Source organism: Pygocentrus nattereri, chromosome 7, assembly GCF_015220715.1.
Source record: "Pygocentrus nattereri isolate fPygNat1 chromosome 7, fPygNat1.pri, whole genome shotgun sequence".
Classification (NCBI taxonomy): Eukaryota; Metazoa; Chordata; class Actinopteri; order Characiformes; family Serrasalmidae; genus Pygocentrus; species Pygocentrus nattereri.
The window spans coordinates 38,059,112-38,084,321 of NC_051217.1; the positions used below are offsets into that span (position 1 = coordinate 38,059,112).

The 25,210-nt window shown below is 39.7% G+C and overlaps 1 protein-coding gene and 1 pseudogene across 1 annotated transcript in view; both read left to right on the plus strand.

The window, feature by feature from the left end:
• Positions 1-200: 200 nt before the first annotated feature.
• LOC108411143 (dapper homolog 3) overlaps positions 201-25,210 on the plus strand; it is a 29,337-nt gene continuing 4,327 nt past the window's right edge. Inside the window, exons 1-3 of the mRNA XM_017682563.2 lie at positions 201-611; positions 23,646-23,766; positions 24,202-24,294. Coding sequence (XP_017538052.1) covers positions 387-611; positions 23,646-23,766; positions 24,202-24,294 — 439 coding nt within the window. The 5' untranslated portion in view covers positions 201-386. The remainder of the gene's footprint in view (positions 612-23,645; positions 23,767-24,201; positions 24,295-25,210) is intronic.
• On the plus strand, positions 21,680-21,789 carry LOC119263760 (annotated as a pseudogene).

Consider the following 25,210-nt stretch of genomic DNA (forward strand, 5'->3'; position numbering starts at 1 on the left):
CACTCATTCGTTCATCCATTTATTCATTCCTGTAGGAATCGTCGTGGTCGGGTCTCGTTGCATATTCATGTGCTACTCACGCATATTTATGAGATTCAGAGTTCACGTCCAATGGCAGAAGAGACGTGCCGCGTGAGTGCCGACAGGGGGCGCTGAGCGCAGCGCGATTTAAAGGCCGGAGTGGCGCGATTCGGCTGCTGCGCTTCTTCTGGAGAGCCGCACATCAGCTCAGCGGCGGCGCGATCGGGAGTCGTGATGCTTTCTCTGGATCTCCTGAAGCCGAAACAGACCGAGGAGGTTTGCAGCTGCTGTTGAGTGCGGGGTCCCGCAGAGCAGGAGGAGGAGGAGGAGGAGGAGGAGGAGGAAGAGGGGGAGAGTTTTCCTTCATGCACCGCGGAATTTCCCTCCACATGCCGGCCGAGCGGAGCCGCAATAAGGAGCTGCTGGAGGCCAGCGTGGCCTGGCTGTGGGAGCTGGAGGAGCTCCGAGAGCGGCAGCACAACCTCGTCCTGACCGCTTTGGCGCTGGGGGCACCGCCGGCAGGGGGCGAGCTGGAGCCCGAGCCTGGAGGCTGCGTGGAGCCGGAGGAGTGGGCTTTCAGACGGAGGCTGGTGAGCAGCAGCAGCAGCATCTGCAGCATGTTAACCCAAACTGCGCAGTGATATGCAGGAATGCGCCTCACACTCCATGACACGATTATATATATATATATATATATAACATGAAAACACACACTGCACGTTTTAAGTGTGCTGCAAACTAAAAAAGAGACGGTTCTTCAAGGGTTCTTCAGCAAAGAGAATGGTTCTGTTTAGAACCATGACTTCTATATAGCCCCAGTTTTCTTAAATGGGTCTTCAGACTGATGGGAAATGTGCCATGTGCTGTGTATGGCTCTGCGCAGAACCTGTTTTATTATAGAAAGGGTTCCTCTGTTGTCACAAGCTTGACTTCGTAACCAAAGCAGAGCTTTTTGGTTCTGTAAAGACATTCTCCATTAGTCTAGTCTGAAGAATCATTTTACCATGCACAGATCCTGGTTCTGTGTAGGATTCGTGGTTCTGTAAAGAACCATTGCCTTTATTAAAATCTCTTGAAGAACCGTGTTTTTAGGCATAATCTGAGGGACGTGTTTTGCGTCCACACGGATGAAGGGGCTACTTTTTCTATGGATGGTGATGCTGTGGCTGCGGAGGTTGAAGGGGGAGTTCAGGGAGTTTTGCAGGTGAAGGGGATGAAGGGAGAATGAGGTGGGCTGAAGGGGTGGTTGTGCAGTGGATACTGTGCTGTGCCGCTCTAGGGTTCAGGGGTTTTGTTGTGCAGCTGTGCAGGTTAAAGGGATAGTTCAGCCCTGCTAATGTTCCTAATAAACCGTCCATTTTTGTTGTTTCTCATTTTTTTATGTAGTTTCAAAGCACCAGCTCTTCTTCTCACCGTATCAAAATTTCAGGGAGTGGAGCAGAGCAATGGAAACAGTCAGGAATCACTAGCACTGACCATTCCGATTGTTTTTTCTTCTTCTGAAAAGTTGCCGTTCTGGAGATACAAGGTTTCTGATGTGCTAATATGAAGAAAGCCAGCAACCACCTCTTGGAGGGTTGAAGGGATTGTCGTGGTAAGGCTGGAAAGGTGGGCAATTCAGCAAAAATAGATTGCAGTAAGCAATGACATCACGATTTTCAAGATACAGTATTAATATTGATTTATATAGACACCTGTTCTACACTAAAAACACTATCAAAATCTGAATGCAGTGATTTTTATTCAATATCTGGCATAGTGTGTTGCACTAAATCCAGTTAAACGGGGCTAATTTTGGTGTCTTTATAATGGAACATGCAGCTGGTCAGTGTTCCACTAGTACTGACAGTATTCAGAATATGTTCAGAAAGGCAAATTGTATTGGACCGTGACAGTTGATCACAATAATAATATAAAGTCATATTGCCCAGCGCTCCCATATTGCATTGTTGTAAGGGTTAAAGGCATGCAGATGATATTTTGTTGTACAGATTAAAGGAATATTTCAGACAGTACTAATATTCCAAATATATCGCTGCTGTCGGAACAAAATCTCGTATCTTCATTTTTATTGTTTTTCAGTTTTTGATATAACTTGAAAATACCTGTTGTCCTTTACATTGTGTGTAAATATCATGATGAATGGACCAAAAGAAGCGGCTCAAAATGACTTGGAAAAACATCTGGTTCCATTGACTTACATTAAAAGTAAAGTAGGTTTTTTCCTTCTCCTGTAAAGTTACCATTTTGGAGATACGAGGTTTTGCTCTGACAGCAGCGATACGCAAATATAATGACCGCCCAAAGCCACCACTGAAGCATATAAGGTGTAGCTTTGCAGGGGATACTGTGTTATGTAGTTGCGTTAGGTTAAAGGGATAGTTGTGCAGGACTGTACTGTGTTTTATAGTTGCAGAGGTTAAAGGTGGTCAATGGAACCAGGCATTTTTGCAAGTCATTTTGAGTCATTTATTTTAGTCCGTTCTTCATGATATTTACACACAATGTAAAGAGCAGTAGCCTCATTTAAATTAGGACAAAAACGGACATACGAGGTTTTGTTCCCTTAGCATTGATATTTGTATCATTTTATAACTGATAATGAAAAGTGGAGTCACTTTTGAATTAAAAAATACTGTTTTAGTGGATTATGGTAGAGTTATGTTCCCTAACTAAAGGCGCTGAAGATGTACTTGCGTACCACCCCAGTTAAAGCCAGTCTGTAGACCGCAGGTTGAAGTGCATGAGTGCAAATTTCACATCGCAAGAGCTGCAGTTTTTATTATATCTCATATTTGTCTACATGGTGAAGCTTTAAGTGGGGAAATTTAACCTAATAACACAGAACGTGACTCTGTTCAGGCTTCACGTCTGAACAAAGTGATGTGTTGCTCTTCTTGAGGAAAACAAATTGCAGTATCATTCAGAACAATTGCCATCAAATCCTGTCCCCAAATCCTTCAGCCCTACCAACAACCACCACTTGGTATTAGGGAAAGAACATCAAGCTAATTGGTACCTGCTCACTCACATTCATGGTTAACCACAATAGCATATGTGGTCGAGTGTTTCCTTTAACGTTACCTTCGCTGTGCGGTTAAATGTTACCTTTAGATCGGTGAAGAAGCAGAACATAAATCCTAATATAATAAGACGTAAAAGTGTGGGTTTTTTGTAACATTGGCCTTTCCAGGTATTTGTTTATGTTGTCTTGTGAAATCCTCCCTCCTTCTCTTTGTGGTGTGTGCAGCCGAGTTTGACAGCTAAGATTCATGTCCTGGTGGGATGGGGGTGGAGGTTCTAGCCTTTAATGATCCTTTGTTCCGTCCTCGTGGTGTTTCCAACCTAGGATCTGTTCAGTTCAGGGTCTAAAGGCTTTATTATAAATAAGATTTCGCTGTAATTTTGACACGAAAGGTGTTTTTAAGCTGCAGTTGCTCATTGGCCTGTACTTATATACTTAAATGAAAAACAGGAGATTTTTTTTTGTAAAATAAAATGTAAATATAGGTCCTTATAGTAAAGCACAAAGCTGAGAAATAGCATTGTTTTTATTCCATCGATATCCTGGCACGCTTGTGCAGTACCCCCTGTCCTTCAAGGCTCTGTCCCATGCGTGTATCGACAGCAGCCGCAAACAGTTTTCAATAAAGGTCCCGTGAAAAGGCGGCGAAAGGAATCAAATAAAAAGCCCCCCCACCATGTCCCCCCCCTGTTCTCCTGGGTTTACCCCCCCACCCCCCACCCTTCTCTACGGGATCAAACAAAAGGGGCGTGTGGAGTGGAATACTAATGAGCCAGACTCTCCCAGGACGGCGCGCGTGGAGAGGCATGCTTTGAAGAAGCCCCAAGACCGAGACGCTTCACCCAAATGAGCTGTCACCGGGCCGTTGTGGGGGTGGAGAAGGAGGCCCAGCTCTGCTCCGGTGGGCGCCGGGGAACATCTTTCAGTCTCCATTAGATAAGATGAATTAGCCCCCCTGACTGAGCCAAAACAGAACGCGTCAGAGGAGGTGTTTCCCCTCACGAATAACAGAATGAAATCTAGGTTTTTCAAACTAGGCCAGCTTCCGCAACCAGATCTACACCATGCTTATGTTATTGGTAAGAATGTATTATCCTAGCCTGTACTGTAAGTGTTGTTTTTGAGCATCTGGAGGGCCCAAGCAATATACCAGTTGAGGGACCCCACCCCTGTTGGATGTTGGATTTCGGATTCCTATTCCACACCTGAATGGCTAAATAGACACATTCCACCCACATATATTTTTGGGTGGGCCACTAATTGGTGGTGTGGGAGGTGACCGATTGGTGGCACTAATAGAAAGAGGGAAAAACTAAGTATGAAAGCAGCTCAGAGGTGGCTAAGAAAAAAAAAAGCTGGTTCTGGTTTAGCTGGACACACCAGCATGAAAACATCACGTTAATTTTGAGAGTGATCAGCACGTCAACTTTCGTTGCTGCTGACCAACTTGCCGGCATCCAAAACAGAACATATCGCTGCTGTCGGAAGAAAACCTTGTATCTCCAAAATAGTAACTTTACAGGAGAAGGGAAAAACTTACTTCACTTTCAATGTAAGTCAATGGAACCAGAATTTTTCCCATGTCATTTTGGATAATTTCTTTTAGGCCATTCATCATAAAATTTACAAACAATGTAAAGAGTAACAGACACTTTCTAAGTATGTCAAAAACTGAAAAATGCAAAAAATGGAGATGCAAGGTTTTCTTCCGACAGCAACGATATGCTGGTTTTGCTGGTGTTCAGTCATGCTGGTCTACACTGTTTTTTTCCTAGCAAGGATGTCAGACCATCTGCTAACAAATGCTAAACGTTAAATAGTTCTGAGGTAGCAAAGTCGAGCAGCTGGCACTGAAGGGCACATTCTGTTTCGGCTTTCACTCTAACACCACTCACTCCACCCGTGCTCATCAGAGGTGGACGAAGTACACAAACCATGTGCTTGAGTTAAAGTAGAGATACCCAAGGTAAAATAATACTCCAGTAAAAGTAGAAGTTCCTTACTCTAGACCTCAACTTGAGTAAAAGTACAAAAGTATTTGGCTTCAAATGTACTTAAGTATTAAAAGTAAAAGTACTAAACGAGTAATTATGGCTCTGATGTCTTATTATAATTTTTGCAACAAGACTCTCTTCATGAACTCATTTTAGGTGAAAGTCCTCCAGCGTCTCTCTTGGTAAACCAGTTTTTTAATAGAACATCATTAATTAGTGGCGGTGACGTCTATTAAAATGATCATAAGCACAAAACACTGAAGGTAAACAGTTTCCATCAGGGAGAACTGAGTGGCTCTGAAATCACTTTTTACACACAAGCAAAGTTTCAGTTTAAGATTACTTTGTAAATTAGTTACAAGTTGAATAAAAACTTGCTTTAAACTCAGGATCACAAATAAGTTTTCCTTTACTGTATTGATCTGTAGGTCTCTGTTCATAAACATAAACTAACTGAAACTAATTTACTATAAAATGAAAGTGTTTGTATGAATTCAGAATAAAAGAAACACGCCAGTCACGACTGCATATGTGGACATATTTCTATACTGTGGTTTATTTACAGGTTAGGTTAGTTCCATCATTGGTGCTCTTGCTTTGCACTTCTTTTGTTTTGACATGTTACGTTTTTATACACACAAAAACCAAAAGGAACGACTCTCGATTTCTCAAAATGCAGTGGAGGAAAAAGTCAGATATTTGACTTTGAAATGTGGTGGAGTGAAAGGAAAAAGTCGCCCAAAATGGAAAAACTACTTAAGTACAGTAACTAATTACATTTACTTAGTTACTGTCCACCACTGACGTCTCAGATATCCTTTAAATGGGTGTCAGTTTAGCATCGTTTTGCTGAAATCTGGCCTATGGTGTGTGAGACCTTTAGCATGCTAACTAAGCTATCGCTAGCATAGCCACAACGCTGCAGTCTCAAAAACCACAGAACAGGTTTGATTTCAGATTTCGGTCTGAACACCGGCCAACAACTTTAATTTACTTGTGTCAGCAGTAGTGAGTCAGAATCAAACCTCCACTGTGTTGTGTGGTGCTGTCTGGGTCTGTAGCCTGCTAACTAAGCTAACGTTAAGTTTACCAATCATGGCTACAGAGAGAAACACCACAGAACAGATCAGTACCAGATGCTCAGCTCTGCTATAACTCTGTTTAAAATATAGCATATGTTAGATACATGGTTTGGTTTCCCGGCCAGAGTAAACAGCGCAGACCAGCATATCGCTGTTGCTGGAAGAAAATCTTATATCTCCATTTTTGATGTTTTTCAGTTTTTGACCTAATTTGAAAAGGCCTTGCCCTTTACATTGTGTGTAAATATCATGATGAACGGACTAAAATAAATGACTCAAAATGACTTGCAAAAATGCCTGGTTCCATTGGCTTACATTAAAAGTAAAGTAGGTTTTTTCCTTCTCCTGTAAAGTTACCATTTTGGAGATACGAGGTTTTGATATGCATCTTTCCCCTCAAACAGTTATTTAAGGTGTACAGCTGAACCTTAAAACCACTGCTGTACCTTTTTAAGGGAACATTTACATTGTTTGTACCTTGAAAAATGAAAAGAAGCTCTGTAAAGCTACCATTTTGGATGCTGGTATGCAGGTCAATGGAAGTCTATGCTGATCACCAGCACTGGAGCTCCATGGCTAGTGTGGCTAACAAGCTGTAAGCTGTATGATCCCTTATAGAAAAGCAAGCATAGACCAGCCTGGCTGGTAACCAGCAAAACCAGCATATCGCTGCTCTCTGACCAAAACCTCATATCTCCAAAATACTAGCTTTACAGGAGAAGGAAAAAAACCTACTTTATTTTCAATCCAAGTCAAAGGAACCAGACTTTTCCCAAGTAATTTTAGGCTGTTTCGTTTGGTCAGTTCATTTTGAAATGTACACACAATATAAAGAGCCACAGACATTTTAAAATTATGTCAAAAACGGGAAATGAGGTTTTGTGCCGACAGCAGGCGTATGTTGTGCTTTGGACGCTGGTTTGCTGGCCAACCAGCATGACCATACTGAGCGATCAGCTAAATCAACACCAGATAAGCATAAACCAGCCAAGACCAGCTTAAACTAGCATGGAATGCCTGCTGATCTGTGCTAATTTTATTTGTTTATGATTTTTCATGATGAAAACAGTGCGCTGTGTTTACTTAATTGGTCACCATGAAAGCGAACTGAAGGTTTTGAATATTTATGATATGAAATAGCACAAGATGAGTCGGCACAAGAGCGACAAAAATAGCTCATTTTAACCTCGCTTATGCCGCTGTTGTCTCTCTGCTGAAGCCTTGCCCACCGATAAAAAATACAGTGTGCGGTTCATGTTAGACTGAGCTGCTCTGTGGAACCTGCCCGAAGCTTTTGGGGATGCTCTCCTGAGCTTTGTGTTGATGTGCTCATCTCTGTGTTCCATGTACCGTCTCTGTAGCCTTCGGCAAGTCTGTGATTGATTTCAGCTGCAGTGGTTAATTAACACCCTGTGCACATTAAGACAACACGTTCAGGCCCGATCTAAGAAATAATGCCCCAGGCAAATGAGGATGTTACACTTAACGAAGAAGTGCTGCAGCACCTATGTGACCTGACGCCATCAGATAATCCCAAATCCTGGGTTTAATTAGCTCATTAAGGCTGTAATGGCATGATATCTTGTAAGCTTTGCTCAGGGACAGTGTTGTAGCGCCTGTTCAATAAATTACAAATGCTGGCTGGATGCGAATCAGTAATGCAGGTGGTTGAGCCTGGTGGCTGGTTTGGTGGTTGGACTTGGTGGGACCTCAGTACTATTGAGTGACATTAGCATTTATATAGCTTACTTCGGCTCCAAAGGCATGAGCAGTTTGGAATAAATATTTATATTGATCGTGCACTTTTTTGTAATTTTGAAATTGATTTTTACCACAACATAGAACTGCAAAGATTACACCAAAGTATCTTTTTTCCATGGTTAATTTCTGTTAGCCTGTTACTGAGTTGATAATGAGCAACCCAACTGGGGCTATTTGTTCTGTGGGGGCCCGAAGGCCCCTTTTTGTGTCATGTTTCTGGAAAATGAAATATCGACTACACTGCAAAATAATAAATAGTCATTAATACATGCAGTTTGGCAGGAATGGCCCCTTTTCACAGAGAGCCAGGATAAAACAAACGTCGGCTCCATACAGCTACTGCAGAAGCGATGACAAAATGTTACAGCAGTGTACTATAATCCTGAAATACTGCGCTACAACAGACTTAAGTTAGTTTTTAATGCACGGTTGTGACACATAGTGAGAATAGAAAGTGGATGGTAGCCCTGAATTAACTTTAAATCATTGATTTAACACATTTACAGCAGCGATTTCTCTAATACCCTAAACGCAAACCAAAAATTTCATATGTAAACTTTCTTTGACAGACATCGTTTAAACTGTCTTTTAGCTCAAGGTAGGCTAGCAGGCTACATGCGCTAATTAGCCAGCCTACCGTTAGCAGTTTGAGGAATACCAGCTTTATATGAATAGCAAACTTTACAGCTAGCTGGCTAGCTATGTTAGCGATCTGCCAAACAGTATTATTCTTTTAGTTTCATGGCAATTTTTGAAGCAGTACTTTGGAAAACCTCCACCTTTCACTGCTCAGCCAAAAACACTCCTAGCTAACTTGTATCTTGGCTGTGACATTTTATATAGCTACTTGTTTGTGATTCAGGAAGAGTCCTGTAAGGTTTCTGACATAATTTCCCAGCTAATGTTAGCTGTGCATACCAAGCTGATCATGTAAGAATTTTTTCGTTGACGTTTTATTGTCTGCATTAGCTTTTTAAAGAGGAGTACAACATTAACTGGTGGTGCTGCTTTATGTTAGCTAAGCAATTGTTTGGGATAATAGCTAATGCTAGCAGTAGCTTCTAGCCAGCATAGCTAGCTTAATATAAGAGTCCATCAAATTCATGCTGCATATAACGGTTCTTCTTTCTTTTGAAAGCAGAAATATTACAGAAACTGCTGGCGTTGTAGGAAAACACAGAGACTGGATGTGAGCAGCGTCAGCAGTAAATACAAGGCTGTTTCACACATACAGCATCTTAGCTTGTGTTTAAAGCTATATCAGCGCTTCAGTCCTCTTCCTGCACTTGGTGTGGTTGGTTAGTGTAGTGGGTAACACCTCTGCCTTCTACACTGTAGACTGGGGTCAGACCAGGGCCAGCACCCTACACTATACCAATAAGAGTCCTTGGGCAAGACTCCTAACACTACCTTGGCCTACCTGTGTGAAAATGATCAAATTGTAAGACACTCTGGATCAGAGCGTCTGCTAAATGTCTTCTTATTCTCACTGTTTGTCACAACAGTGCAGGAAAACTAAAATCTAACTGTTGTAGCTCAGTATTTGAGGATCATAGTTCACTACTATAACGTTTTATCATCACTGCTGCAGTAGTTATATGGAACGGAAGTTAGTTTCACCCTGCTAATGGGGAAACCGGAAGTAATCGTGACTCTCTGTGAAAAGGGCCTATTATTCTGAAACAAAGGTAAGGTGGGAAAACAAGATTCGGGGTTTTACTGCCATTTATTTCCAAAATATAAAGCACCTAGCATTAAGGATCTGGCTCAGTGCTTACAGGCTTGATGCTAACATTGATGCCGCATAATTGGGGTAATATAGTAATTTCCGTGGAGGTGCAAGTGAATTAGCTTCATGTTTATATAGAAATGAGACAAAACAATAGCTTTACAAATAAAAATTTGATTCTGATGTATATAAGGAAAATACCTTATAGTGAGTATAGGGAGTATAGTGGTATACTAGAGATGCTCCAATCTCAGTTTCCTCTGCCTATACTGATTGCCTGATACTGATTATCGATCCACTATCATTGCTGTTTTTTATTCTATTTCAATTTTGTATACGTCACTGTATCTAACTTAAGGCTGTAATTGCAGCACAAAAGTAGCAAAAATGAAGATTACTAATGAAGAATAAGGCATTACAAAAAAGTCTGATATTAATATGCTTTTAGATAATGCAACAGTAAAATGAACAGTAATTAGAATCCCAGTGTAAACTTTTCAGTGCAACGATAAAGTTGTAAAATATACACGTACAAAAATAAATGCGAGTTTACCCCTTTGGAGCTTTAGCCTTGCAAAAAAATGCAAATATTACAAGTAGCTGTATCAAACATAAAATACCTCCAAATTGCAGATGTTTGTTTTTAGCCGGCATGAGTGGCTACTTGTCTTGTTAGCTGATGTTTAAACTGAGGATTTATTAAAGAAGGCCGAGAGGAAGACGTCGTGTTCTGAGACACAAGAGCGTGAACTTCGTCTCCTCTGCAGACCAGTTTCTGCCCTGCCATGTTGAACGTTAAAAACTTTTGCCAGAGCCAGTTTATGAGTTCTCTGCTTTCGCTATGACGTGATGCACGTGCACAGAACGTACTTACATGTTCCGATTGGGAATGTAATCAGATACATGCATTTACACGGATATTATTCCTCTTTTTAACGGATTATTTACAGAATTACCCACCTCTTTTTGAATAGAAATTGTATTTCGAATGGCCTTAATCGGACTAGACTATTCCGATTGAACTGTATGCATGGACGTATTCTATTGCGATTGAGCTAGTAGTCGGATTATTACCGGATTATTAGGCTGCATGTAAACATGGCTAAAGAGTTGCGGGTGACCATAAGTATGTGCATTTATTTTGGCCGCTGAAGAGGGCCAAGGCATTGCTTTTGTCATTGGCTGCGTCCTGCTTTGACACATTAAAGGAATAGTTTGTCCAAAAAATACACAGTTTCTATTGACTTGAAATATATTTGATCATCAGAAGACATTTGTAGTGTTTGCTTCTTTAGTTTTGCACTGAAGGCTTACAAAGCTAACAAAGGAAGGTTTTGTATACCAGTTAGTATTGTGCTGACTGCATGCTTAAATCATAACACGCTTAAATCATAACACGCTTAAGTGGTTTCTGCACTGTATGAAATACTATTATCTGTAGAAATGGATTGCTCAGATAAATTGTGCACTACTTTTTTTCTTTACGTTTTATCCATTTTGTAGATATTAGTGTGTCATGTGGATTTCTTTGTTTGTTAGCTACATTAGCCCCGTAGCTCCAGTGCAAAATTAAAATACATCAAACATGTCTTGGATAGCGGTGCACCAGAACGAAAACTCATTCGTCAACGCCAAAATCAGAACTTAACAAGCACTTGGATGTAAAACAAAAACTGAGTGTAAGCATTTTTAAATAAACTTTAAATAGTTACAGTATGTAGGCGGCCATATGACATCCAGCGTCCCTGGAGAATGTCATTAAGACAGTGAATTACATTACTTGCATTCAATTTTTGAAACTTTGTCATAATCCTAGTCAATATTTTGGGGTTTTTTTGGCCCGAATTTTCTGCCTTTGGACGAAAACTGAAACGGCTATTTTTGACCACTTTCTGCCAAAATTTTTCAGCCACCGAAATTTTAGTGTATCCCTATTCTTGAATGATCAGCTACATTTGGGATAAGCAGAAAGCTTTCATCAAACTCTCGCTTTAACCGTCAAGCTGCCATCAGCATAGTGCATGAATGAAAGCTCACATATGCACCCAGGTCTCCCCTCCAGCCATGTGGAGCTCTGAGACTGATATAGATGTACGCATGAATGTGGGAGTGGGTACAAGTGAACCAGCTGGAGTGTCAGTGCACCTGAGCATCAGCGTATGAAGATTAATTATGGATAAGAACTAAAGGTCTCTGGGGGAACAGAGGGCAAAGGCTGCTTGCTGGAGCTTAATGCCATCTCTGAGCTCATCAGGACTGAATCACACCTTCATTGGAGCACGGTATTAGATTCAACTGTTCAGACGCACAAGAATTTGTTTAATGAAGGGAGCAATCAAGCCACTTCATTTATTCATTCATTATCGGAAGTTCTTCATGAAAAATTTCTGAGAACATTTGATAACCCACTGGCCTGAGGAAGGGGAAAGTCAAAGGACAATTAGTGAAATAACGGGTCTTTCCAAAACTGGAGTTCAAAAAATGATTGCAATATACAGAAAATGGGGCTCCTTACAGCCATTGTGTTGGACAATGGACTGCCAACCCCAGAGTCCAGACCTCACTGAATGTGTTTGACATCACTTGGATTGTGAGAAGCAGAAAATGCAAGGTTTGGAAAAACATGCCTGCAGATTTCTTTGAAAAACTGCAAGAAAGTCTCCCAAAAAGAATGAAAGGTGTAATAAATGCTTGTTTGTTTTCTGCTTTTTGGACAGTGACTTAGTGGCTGTTTTGAGTGGAAATTAAATACATGAGTACTTTATGGACATTGTGTACATCATATAATATTAACACACTGACCACTTAAAGTTCACCTCCTTGTTTCTACACTGCCCATTTTATCAGCTCCACTTACTCCATAGCTGCACTTTGTAGTTCTACAGTTACAGACTGTAGTCCATCTGTTTCTCTGATACTTTGTTCCCCTGTTCTTCAATAGTCAAGGCCTTCACAGAGCAGGTACTATTTGGGTGGTGGATCATTCTCAGCACTGCAGTAACACTGACATGGTGGTGGTGATGTGTTAGTGTGTGTTGCACTGGTCTGAGCGGATCAGACACAGCACTGCTGCTGGAGTTTTTATACACCTAGTATATAATACTATGTAATAGTCCACCAACCAAAAATATCCAGCCAACAGCGTCCTGTGACCTCTAATAAAAGACTAGAGGATGACCAAGACAAACTGCAGCAGCAGATGAGCTGTCGTCTCTGACTTTACATCTACAAGGTGGACTGACAAGATAGGAGTGTCTAATAGAGTGGACAGTGAGTGAATTCCAGCAGCACTGCTGTGTCTGATCCACTCATACCTGCACAACACACGCTAACACCACCATGTCAGTTTCACTGCAGTGCTGAGAATTGATCCACCACCCAAATAGCACCTGCTCTGTGAGGGTCCTATAAATGTACACTCTAAAAAAAGAAGGTTCTTCAAAGGTTCAAAGGGTTCTTTACATCAAGAAAGGGTTTTTCAGATTGATGGACAATGTGCTGTAGAAAAGGGTTCCACTGTTATTACAAGCTTGACATTGTAACAATAGCAGAGCCCATATACAGCACATTCTCCATCAATCTGAAGAACCCTCTCATGATGCAAAGAACCCCTTAATCAGGCAAAGAGTTCTTTGAATGTTCACCGTTTTAAATAGAACTGTTTACTAAGGAACCCTCGTAGAACCGTGTGTAGTAGCCTAATCCTTAACCTTAGAAACCCAAAAAGAAAGCATCTGCCCTTTCAGGTTCAAAATGAAGCGTAGCTTTTGTAAAAAGCACTTTATCTTCACTGAATCCCATTTCAGCTGGAGCGAGATATTCGTTTTTAATTGCTCAGGAACACAGGAGTCTGTTTAATGGAGGGAGCAATGAAGGCATTGGAACGTGCTAGACTGCGAAAGCGAACTTAATGCCAAATGAATGATTAACTGCACAAAGGATTGATTTCCCTCCTGCCTCTTTCTCTCTCTCTCTCTGTCTCTGTCCTTCTCATTCCAGCTCTGCCATCGGTCACTTCAACACGTTGCCATGGTTGCACGTCACCGTTAAGGCTGTTTCATTAATTTAAGTTGGGTGATGTTTCAGTCCAGCCGCCGCCGAATCTTCAGCGTATTACTGAGCCTGCTAAGTGAGAGAGTCTGTTCTGAAGGTTCTCTCTGAAGGCCTCTGTCAGCCTTTTGAAAGGAGGACCCTATTGTATGGGACAGAAAGGAGAGTGGGTGTTATAGTGACAGTTAAGAGTCCACTTATGTTTAACCATTCCAGTCAGATAGGGTGTCATTATTCCAGAGGAGGCTGCAGATCTGTATTTGTACCATGTTTTATAGGCCATGAGATCATCTTTTGCCTTTGCCACACAATCCGGTCTCTGTATAGCACTTTTGTGGGCAGTCGATAAAATGAGGGCTCCTGAAATCGAGCCATTTCTGTCCTTGACTGCTGCCCTAAGTGTTTAGTACAGCCTGAGAAGGCAGAAAAGAGAAAAGCAGATTGAGAAGTGGACAAATGAACACACGTACGCACAGAATTCAGGCTTTTAATTGGCTGCTACTCATGTTTTTAGCTTTACCTTTGTTCATGTATATAGATAACAGAAAGCCATACAGTGTGAGAAAACACATAAGCGAGTTTCTTCAACCTTTCTAACTTCTTGCAACCACCGGTGGTTCCAAAACACTCTTCGTCATATTCTTCACTTCAAAACTTTCATATTTCATAAGCTTCATTCAAAAGGTGGGTGGATTATGAGGCTGTAACTGTCTTCTTTCCAGTCAAATAGATGGGTGATGTAATTTTAGAACTTCATACTAAAAGAAGCTGAACTTTTATATTGAAAGTTGACCCATTTTTCCGCACATCTTTAGTGATAAACTCTGTAAAAATTATTTTTATAAAACACTACAGAGCGTCTAAGATTTTTGGCTTTTAGCAGTATATTGTAAGCATACAGCATAATGTTTATGATCATAACACTTTTTTTAGTAACTTGAAGAGCTTTTACAAAAAAATACATTTATTTCATGCAGTTACTAAATAACTGCCTTATGATTGGGCCACGTAAATTCAGATAGACAACCCAAACTATACCCAGGAGCACGAGAGGTTAAGATTAATTAACGACTTGACACATTTTATAATTTCCCTTTTACCGCAAGTGTAGCTGATCTGAGACTTTTTAGCATCTGACGTTTGCTTCTTTAGTCTTGAACTGGAGCTCCATGATTAATGTAGCTAACATGCTGTAAGCTGTATGAGATCCCATATAGAAAAAACAACATAGACCTGAATGGCAGGGCAGCAGAACCAGCATGTTTTGTTTTGGATGCTGGTATTCTGGTCAACCAGCATGAGCATGGTGGGCGAGCAGCTAAACCAACAGCAGACCAGCATGGAATTCATACTAATTGTTTTTCTTTTTTTGTTTGTTTGTTTGTTTTTTGAATTCTTTCAATGAAACATGGATAGGACAATGAAACATTTTTTTTTTTTTTTTTTTTTTTTTTTTATTCAGCACCAGCACACTTGATTTAACATGATGAAGTATTGATTTAAATATATACAGTATAAGGTATTCAGACTTTACATATTTACAAGGACTATATTATGATCAATTTAAACCCAAATGCATTAATTAAGATGGTAACAATATAAATATATACAACATCATCTTTTGTACTTTCTGTTGGCAGGTGTCCTGAAATCTTTATATATTTACATTTGTGAAAATAATGTTTTTTTTTTTCATTTTTCCATATTTTACACATCTTTTTGATTTGTTTTAAAGTGAAATTTTGATTGATCATAAGTTTAATACCTTTATTCAGTTTTAAGCCATGGGTGGAGCCTTATTTTAGCCACACTCCTGCATTTAGTGCAGGAAATGAGACTGATTCCCCTGTCCCTCATGGCCACATGGTGAGCAGTTAGATCCCATTGCTTTGAAGTAAATGTGTCCCAAAGTCTGAAACTCAGTGTGGAACAATCGCTACCAAAACACACATTTCCTAAAATGAATTAAGCATATTTTGAATTTTAATGAAACATGTTATGCTGTGATGAGTGATGTTAAAATGAGCTAAAACTGTCAAGACAGAAACGTTTTGGTCAATTTCAATAGCGTTTTGGCTGTTTTGGTAGTGACAAAATGGAACGTTCAGTCATTCATTTAAATGAAGTAATCATAAATTAAAGTATAGCGCAGCTCAAAGTGGAAGGATTCCAGTCTAAAGTCCAAGTCAGTTCCGAAATATGTTTTCAGCTCTTTGACTCACTAACATTCACTAACATGAGTGTTTTTCTGAGCAAATACGTGCTTCCAGCCCAGAACAGCTTTTTAATTCTAATTTACTCCAGTGCCTAAAACCTTTGTACAGTGCTGTTTATTGTATCAACACCTGTGAAAGCCATTTAAGTGTTTTGTTACAGTGACCGCTGATGTTCAACTAGCAATTTGCCATATGGTTAGATTTTTATGGGTGGGTCAATCTACAGAAACGTCCATGTTTCTGTCCCTAGTGTTTACAGATATATTACACTTGAAAAACAGGCCCGCTTACAATTAAGGTTACAATTTATTTACATTTTCAAATAAAACAATTACATCTTCTTGAGCCTCAATTTAGCAATATTGGTTTTTAAATCAATCGTATAGAATTACAAACACCACAGAAGAGCTCGTCTCCGCAGTCATGTGTAAAGATGCAAGTTTGAAGAAAAAAACACATTTTTTTGCAATTTTAGCTACAATAATCTATACATGAATATGGAATATACAAATGAAATGACAAAAAGAAAATAAATGCCTAATAAATTATTATGTTATAAAATATATAATGTAAGTTGTCCCTAAGAGTCGTGTCACTGGTGTTACCGCATAATACAAAAACCTCTTATTTTGAAATAAAGTCACACTGATGACATCACTTGACTCCATTTTACCTATCTTCTGAGGATCTATGAAGAAAAGCACATGGTGAGTCCACTGTGTCTTTCAGTTCTCAGAAATGTTCTCATTTAGCTCATGATCTCATATGAAGCTTTTAGTTGATGTCACTGGTGTGACTTTATTCTTAACTTAAATCCACTTTATTCTTAGATAACTGTGAAAAAATAGAATACAAATGGATTAATTGACATGTTTTATTATTCTATGATTGACAACATGTGGTCTGATGGTCTGTAGCAGACATTTTGTAAAATGCATTTTTCAACAAAAATGTCTCTGGTGTTACTTTTCGTACGTGTAACACCAATGAGGATCGGTAACACCAGTGACACGTACTGAGAGATGGAAAATTGGACGTTTCTGTAGAATGACCCTGAAATGGATTTCAGTAATAACAGTTGGGCTTTTTTCAAGCAGTGCATGCTACATTCCCATGTCCTCTGAAGCACTGTGCTCTTTCTTGAGAAGTTTTTGCTCGTAAACATTCCTGTTCTTACTCTTTTCAAGCCATAAACTGCCCACACTGGCTCAGAGCATCATTTATGGGATATAAAAAGCTACTTTAGTGAGTTGGCACACTGTTACCACAATTGACTTTGCTAAAAGCAGTGATCAACAGCGTTCCATTCCTGACCAGCCATTCCCAACCTATTCCATTCCCAACCAGCCATGATCTCGAAATACAGCTCATGTGAAAAATAAGAAGGATACAAATGGACACACACAAACCGATCAGGCCTAACATTGTGACCACCTCCTTGTTTCTACACTCATTGACCATTTGATCAGCTCCACTTACTATATAGGTGCACTTTGTAGTTCTACAGTTACAGACTGTAGTCCATCTGTTTCTCTGATACTTTGTTAGCCCTCTTTTACCCTGTTCTTCAGTGGTCAGGACCCCCATGGACCCTTACAGAGCAGGTACTACTTGGATGGTGGATCATTCTCAGCACTGCTAGGATTAGGATTAAGGCCAGGGTGAGATTTAGGATTAGGTTTTGGGTTGAGGTTAAGGTTAGAGTTAGGATTAAGGCCTGATGTGGTGGTGGTGTGTTAGTGTGTGTTGTGCTGGTATGAGTGGATCAGACACAGCAGTACTGCTGTTACTGCAGTGCTGAGAATACCCCATTCTCAGTGTCTTCACACTGTTCACCCCCTACACATTTATGTTACACATGTGGTGTTGGCTAAACCTGCAGTGAGTAAAAGTGGGGTGCTGTGTCCTGTGTGTGTGTGTGTGTGTGTGTGTGAGAGTGGACAATGTGGACAGGCTGCTGACTGGCTACAGCTGCTAAAGGAGAACCCTATGCTGGCCACTTGTGATATTTTAAACATCAGGTATTTTTACAATTGTTATGGCTGTGTTGATTTACAAAAACAATAATGTGGTTGGTCCACCAGACCACTGAGTAATTTCCACTGAGAAAAGAATCAATAGCATTATTATAGTTGTTTTGGTAGTGGCAAAATAAAATGTTCAGTAATTCATTTTAACTAAGTGATCATAAAATCGATTTGATTGACCCTTGTGTGGTTATGGGGTCTGTGGGACCCATTTTCAAGGTTTACCAAAAGAAAAATGATGTGATTTATTATTATTTCAGCCTCGGGTTCCTTGACCTTCACTCAGAATGTTCAGAACACAAACACCACACAAGGGTTAAATATATTATACATGTATTATCTTATATATAAATATAAAAGACTGTAAAAATCACTGTTTTCTGTTTTTGTTGCCATTTTACCTATTGTTAACTTTCTTTAGAATTGGGTTTATAGTAGATTTTACATGCTTAGACATTTTCTCTCTCTTGCCTTCTTAAATGTTAGCTGTGTTTGGAGTAGCTTTGGAGTTTGAATGTGTCCCTGAATCACAATGGGGATGAAGTTCAGCGATACCTCTTTGGTAACCACACTATGGATGATGAGAGGGATGTGCCGGTTAAAAGGAAAGTCACAGCAGATATTTCCTATCATTTGCTGCTATGCACTTCTGCAAGTAGCTGCAGTAGCCAGAGGAACTGTTGGTGTGGATAACAGGGTGGATGCTTTTCTCTGCCAGATGTGATCAGCAATTCCACAGAAGACTGCACTGATAATAAATACTGTGCCAGTTATCCAGATGTGTAAAATGCCAGTTTATCCCAGCATGACATTTTCTACCGATGAACTCATCCATCTTCATTAGTTCGGTTTCATAACCACGCAGACGTCTAGGCCCTTTCTGACAAGACGCCGATCCTGTCGCTGTATTAGCTTGTCTTTGGGTTTATTCCAGTGTCTGTTGGTGGGTGCCTTTTGCAACATATACACCAAAATAGCACTTTTCTGCTCATCAGAAACATAAAAATTTAATGGCTTGCTGCGTCCACTTGTTTCACTGCTTGTGCGGTTTAAATGAGGGCTCACTCTGCAGTTTCCTCAAGAGGAACCTCACTCGCTTTAAATTATTGATATTCCAGTCGGATGCATTTGTTCTCAGCTTACATAACAGAATTCAGAGGCACTCATGAACACGCGAAATCATATACCAGCCGTTCAAACGCTACGCCAGCCTCTCTGTCTTCACCGCGTTCCGCCGATGTGTCGTACACCTCGCTGCCTTTGATTTATCATCGCAACAGCACTTTGTAGAGGAAGAGCATGAATGATTCAGTGTGCCGGAAACTCTGAGGCCTTTTTGTCATCCCAGAATTATTACTTCCAATGTTGTACCCGCTTCCAGGCGAACGATTTCCACTAATTAGCAAACTTTGGTTTGCATGGGATAGTCTATAAATTATGCATTGCCTTTTTAAGGTTGCATGGCAACGTTTGATTATATGTCCAGCCAACGAGTCTCCTTTGAGTCTGAGAGTCAGCAGTGATCGCAGTGGGATCCTCAGGCAGACGTTAGATTTTGAGAGGCTTTTTCCTCTAAATCAGTAACGATTGTGAGAGAGCGAGAGAGTGATGATGATTGTGTGTGTGTGTGTGTGTGTGTGTGTGTGTGTGTGTGTGTGTGTGTGTGTGTGTTTATTTGTGTGTGAGTCCTCAGGTACTCAGGTACTCAAAGCAGCTGTTTGGGTGTTGAAGGGAAGTGAAGTGAAGCAAGTAGTTCAGTCAGGCTCTTACTAATCCAATCATTATTGGATTTTTGGCAGGTGTCTGATTCAAGTCATGTAAACAGCATACTCTGATTTCTTAGATTGGATTAAGGCCTGGAAATCCGATAAAAAGAGCTGGATATAAGTTCAACTTATATAGTGAAACTAAACCAACTAAAGAAGGAAAAGGGAAGATTTTTAGCAGAGATATGAAGGAAGACAAAGAAGAGCAATTACGAAGAGTGGAAGGTAGAGAATTCCAGAGTTTGGGTGCAGGAGCACTAAAAGATCCGCCACCCATAGTAGAAAGTCTAATTGAGGGAACTGTGAGGAGTCCAGAATTAGAAGATCGGAGAGCATGAGAGGGACAGTATAATGAAATGAGAGCAGAAAGTTGTGTCAGAGCCAGACCATGTAAAGTCTTGAAGTTTAGAAGAAGCATTTCCCACAACAGCCTCAGGCCATAAATCTCATTTGTCAGTCCACCTCTCCTCCGAGACTAATCGCATCCTGGAGTCCGGGAAATGATGTCACACTGTTTTTGAAAGTCACATGATAAAAAATAAAATTCAGCACGGCCGGCTGCACAGTGTACGGAACTATACAGCAAGCAAAAACAGCTGCAAATAAACAAGTAAAACTTAGTAAACTTTCTTTGTCGCATTTTTGATACGATTCTGTAGTTTAGCAGTGTAGACTTACACCAAACTTAAGTCAAATATATATTCATACGATTTTAATATCAATGTGTTTGATTACCAAACTATATTACTGAGGCCATTCTCAGAACCTCCATCAGGCTTGACTGGGGTGAAGGCAATATTTATGTGCATTAAAAAACATTCAGTGACGAAGAAAACCAGCTAGCTGTTTTAACTTTGCGTTACATTTTCTCAGTCGTAGACCTTTAAGGCATCTCTTTTGTCACGAACATCACGCGTTTGTTTAACTGAAAACATGCTGGCTTAAGTGTTTTAATAGCAACATTATAAAGTCACTAATTTTAAAAAACGATGAACTCAACTACACAATAAACAACAGGGAAAAGTATAGTTAAAGCAAGCATTTAGTTTTTTATTCAAAAAACTACAGAATGAAACATTTCAGGCTCTGTTTGCAATACCACCCCAAGATACTAGATGGACACTAGATAGTGATGGCAACAGCGCCACCTCCTCTTCAGATAGGGGCTTCAGATAGGTACCACAGGACAGGTATGCCTCAATAATGAGATCTGCGTACAGACCCTCTCACGCATTTCGTAATTAGAGGGCAGCTTAATAAAACACATTTGGAGAGACACTAAAACCTACTACATGCTTGATGAAATGACGTATACTTAATTTTTTAGATGATTTATGTTCACATTGTCCACTGTAGTGGAAACAACAAGCTATTGGGCGCTGCCTGACTTTTGTAGGCCATAGTTCTCCCATTATCTAAGTGCATGTAAATGCATTTCATGAATTATGTGATTTTCTGCACTTGATGGATTATTAAGTACATGTACACAGTCAGTGCTAATATTCCTAATGAAAGCCAACAGCCCCAGGTAGCATTTAGCATAGCTGATGAGCGCCAGTAGCGCTTGCTTCCAGTTCCTGAGATGTTGTGTTGCTACAGCTGTGAGGAAAATAGTTCAGTCAGTGCTAAAATTCCCTCTCATGCTATTGTTTATTAGCATTAGCATCTTCCAGTTCCTGGGATGTTGTGCTGTTCTAGGTGTTAAAAGGAGAGTTGCTGTGTGAACGTACAGTTCAGGGCTTGTTATATGGTAGTGCTATGGGAAATAACGTCATAGTTTAGTCAGTGCTAACATTTCTAATGAAAGCCAGGAGCGTTTAGTATAACGCTAATTAGCGCTAGCAGCAATTTTCTTTCCAGTTTCTGGGGCTTTGTGTTGATAGAGTGGTTAAGAAAATAGTTCAGCAGGTAGAAAAACTGTTGCATTAGCACAGGTAATTAAGATCAGCACCCATACCGGCTAAAAGGATACCTAAGGGGTTGTTTTGTTGTGGTGCTACAGAGATTAGCTCAGGTTTCTCTTCATTCACGCACAAATCGTTTGCCTCTTACTAAAGATTTCTGTGGAGGGGAACGTTGACAAGTTCTTATTTTTGAAGGCTCTGCTATGGCAGACCTAAATCTGCGGGGGCACTCATGGGCCGGAGGTTAGAAACCCGGCCCTGTGACCGATGGGCACTTCAGGGGGCACCTAACCCCCAACTGCTCCCCAGGTGCTGCGGATAGGGCTGCCCACCGCTCTGGCCAAGTGTGCTCACTGCCCCCTAGTGTGTGTCTTCACTAGTGTGTATTCAGGCGAACTTTCCCTGTTGTGGGACTAATAACAAGTCTCTTTATCTTAATCTATTAATTAAAGCTAGAATTGTAGTTTAGCTAATGCTATAATAGCCAGCAGTTAGCATTGCTAGTAGGGCTGCACCAAACATTCTCTAATACTTGATAAATTTGATAAGAAAAATATTTGAAAACAAAACAGGAAAAAAAAGCCATTTGAATAACTGACACGTATAAACCCACACACTTCAGAGGGAAAATGTGTTTATCAAGCTAAATGCTAGCTTGTCACCAGAAGCATGCATTTGCAGGCACACCAGACTCACTGGATCTTGACATTTGAGGAGACGATTTTGGGTATAGCGGTCTAAATGTTTCTACTGCTTTGGAATGTGAGCAAGCTAACATGTTCTCAGACGCATTTTACAGAGAATAAATCAGAGCGTGCAGGCTAGCCAGCTGTCCAGAGCTGTAGGAAAATTAGACCGACTGCACAGAGACTTAAAACCTGTGTGCTTCAGTTTAGCACATGCTAAAATAGTTTTGAACGACTTAAAAACCTTCATCGTTCCCTCTTTAACCTCTTTTACATGCACTTAATAATCTGATCATAATCATTTTTCTGCAGTTGTCTGATTATTCAAATGGTCATGTAATCCCTGATTTCTTGATTGCAGTAAGGTCTAGAGGTCAGATTAAGAAATACGATAAAGAGGCTGGATTTTAGCTCAGTAATCAGATTCTCTGTGATGTAAACTCTTACTCTGATTTCTTTCGTTTGCACATGTGTGAAAACAGACTGCGGTACCAGAAATAAGCGAGCAGTGTTGCTGCGAGACAGAACAAAACACTTTTGGAGTGACACTGAAAGCAGATACATACTTGATGAAATGAGGGATTTAAATCTTATAGATTATTTTTTTCATATTTTTCAGGTACAATGGCTTGATGTTAAAAAAGCTGCAGCGTGAAGTTTGAGTTTTACATTACGTTTTCGTCGCGTCTTCTTCTGTGAGTTTATTGGCCAGTTTCAAAGTAGAAATTTCATTACTGCCAGACTTAGACACTAATAATAGACCCTATTATCTGATTACTCAAGTGCATGTAAACATGTTGATTGGATTACTAACAAAATCAGATTTTCAGCGCACTCACTGACGAGATATATATATATATATATATATATATATATATATATATATATATATATATATATATATATATATATATGCATTACTGTATATTATAATAATAATAACATTAACAATAATAAGTTATTGTATTATTTCTGATAGTAATAGTAGGAGCAACAATAATTATAATGATAAAATCAGCAGTAAGGCATTCAACAAGAATATTTAAAGTTTTTTCACATTGAATTAAAATGAAATATTTTTAAATATATTCTTATATAGTATTTTAGACAATATTTGATACCGCTTTCAGACTCAATGACCTTCTGTTCCATGTAGTTATATGATGCGTTTGGCAACTGGCTGAATTGAATTGTATTAAAAATCCTACACTATGGAGTTAAAATTGCTAATCTAGGATTTGACAGTCTGAAGAAGTGTGGTTTAGTTAAAAGTACAGTTATTTAAAATATTATTTTTTGAAATCAAATGTTTGTGCAGAAAGGAAGGAAGCCACAGGATTGGGATTAAGAACCACTGCTCTAATCAACCCCCTTCATTTTGCAGGACCGTCTCCAGGATGCCCCCATTGGGCTGATGCAGGTACTGCAGCAGCAGTTCAGTGAGCTAAGGGTGGACATGTGTGACCAGAGCGCAGAAGATGATCTGGACAGTCCCTCGAGCTCAGGTACTCCCTCTAGAGGCTGGAACAGTGCATTGCTTTTTAATTTATGCTCTGGCATGAGATTCAAATGGTGGATATCTCTGTTGAAAAGCTAATATTCTTTTATAACGTAGTTTACCGTTACTTATTTTGTCATATTTAAGGAGGTTAATGCTTATTATCAACATGCTGTGTCCTGTGATCCGGTTTATGCTGGAGTGTTTGTGCCTTGTGTGATTAGGCGTTTTATCATATGAAAGTCTAATTTATAATTAATCATTTGTGAATCAGCTGAATCTGCAGTGTCTCTCAGCTTGTATTCCCTATGGAAAGCACTGTGCATGACTGGTGAGACATTTCAGATTCAGCCTCTGACATCTTACTGTGCTCTGTGTAATTGTGTAATATTGTATGCATGACTGCATCTGTGTGTGTGTGTGTGTGTGTGTGTGTCAACAGGTTTTTATGAGCAGAGTGAAACTCAGTCCCCTCCAAGGCGCTCCAGCTCCTCCCCTAGCCTCTCCTTCCCCAATCATAGGCCAAGATCTGTGGGTCAGTTCATGCTCTCATGCGTTCACAATAAACTGTGCTTTATACGCATGATTTTCTCAGGATATCACTAAGTCTTAATTGTTGTAAAGCCATTTTTGGCAGAAAATGTCATTTGGGTCATTCTACAGAAACGTCCATTTATGTGTCCCTAGCGTTTATAGATATATTACACTTAAAAAACATGTTAGGGTTACAATTTATCTAGATTTTAAAATAAAACGTTATTTTAACAATTTCACCTTCTTGATCCATGAATTGAGCAATACTGGTTTTTAAATAAATCATATAAAATTCCAAGCATTTTCTGATGATCTATGAAGAAAAGCACATGGTGAGTCCGCTGTGTCTTTTCAGTTAACTGAAATTTTCTCATTTATCTCATGATTTCATATGAAGCTTTTAACTGAAGTCACTAGTGTGGCCCACTTTATTCTTAGGTAATTGTGAAACAATAGAACACAAATGGATTAAATTCCATATCCAGTGAGGAGATAAAAAATATCTATGGAGATAAAAAAAAAAGTGGCCATTTCTGAAGAATGACCCATTTACATTTTTTTCTAGACTTGCTTTTATCATTTCTGATGTTGCATGACTCAAGTAAAAGTAGAAATTCACTTTTTTTATTTCTACTTGAGTTAAAGTACAAACATTCTGGTTTTCAAAGTAATGATAAGTACTTTAAATTTTATATAATTCCAAATGGCACAGTACTTCTTCTGTGAGTCTTCACTAGCATGCAGAAGTCACAGTAGTCCAGTTTTTGCTTTCCCAGCAACACAGGTATTGACACATTTGTGCAGAAAGTAGTGGAGTTAAAAGAAAGTTTGTATTTACTTTGAAGTGTACTGGACTGAAAGGAAGAATATCCACCAGATAAGCAAGTCTATTTGAAATTACCTAACAACTTAAATGA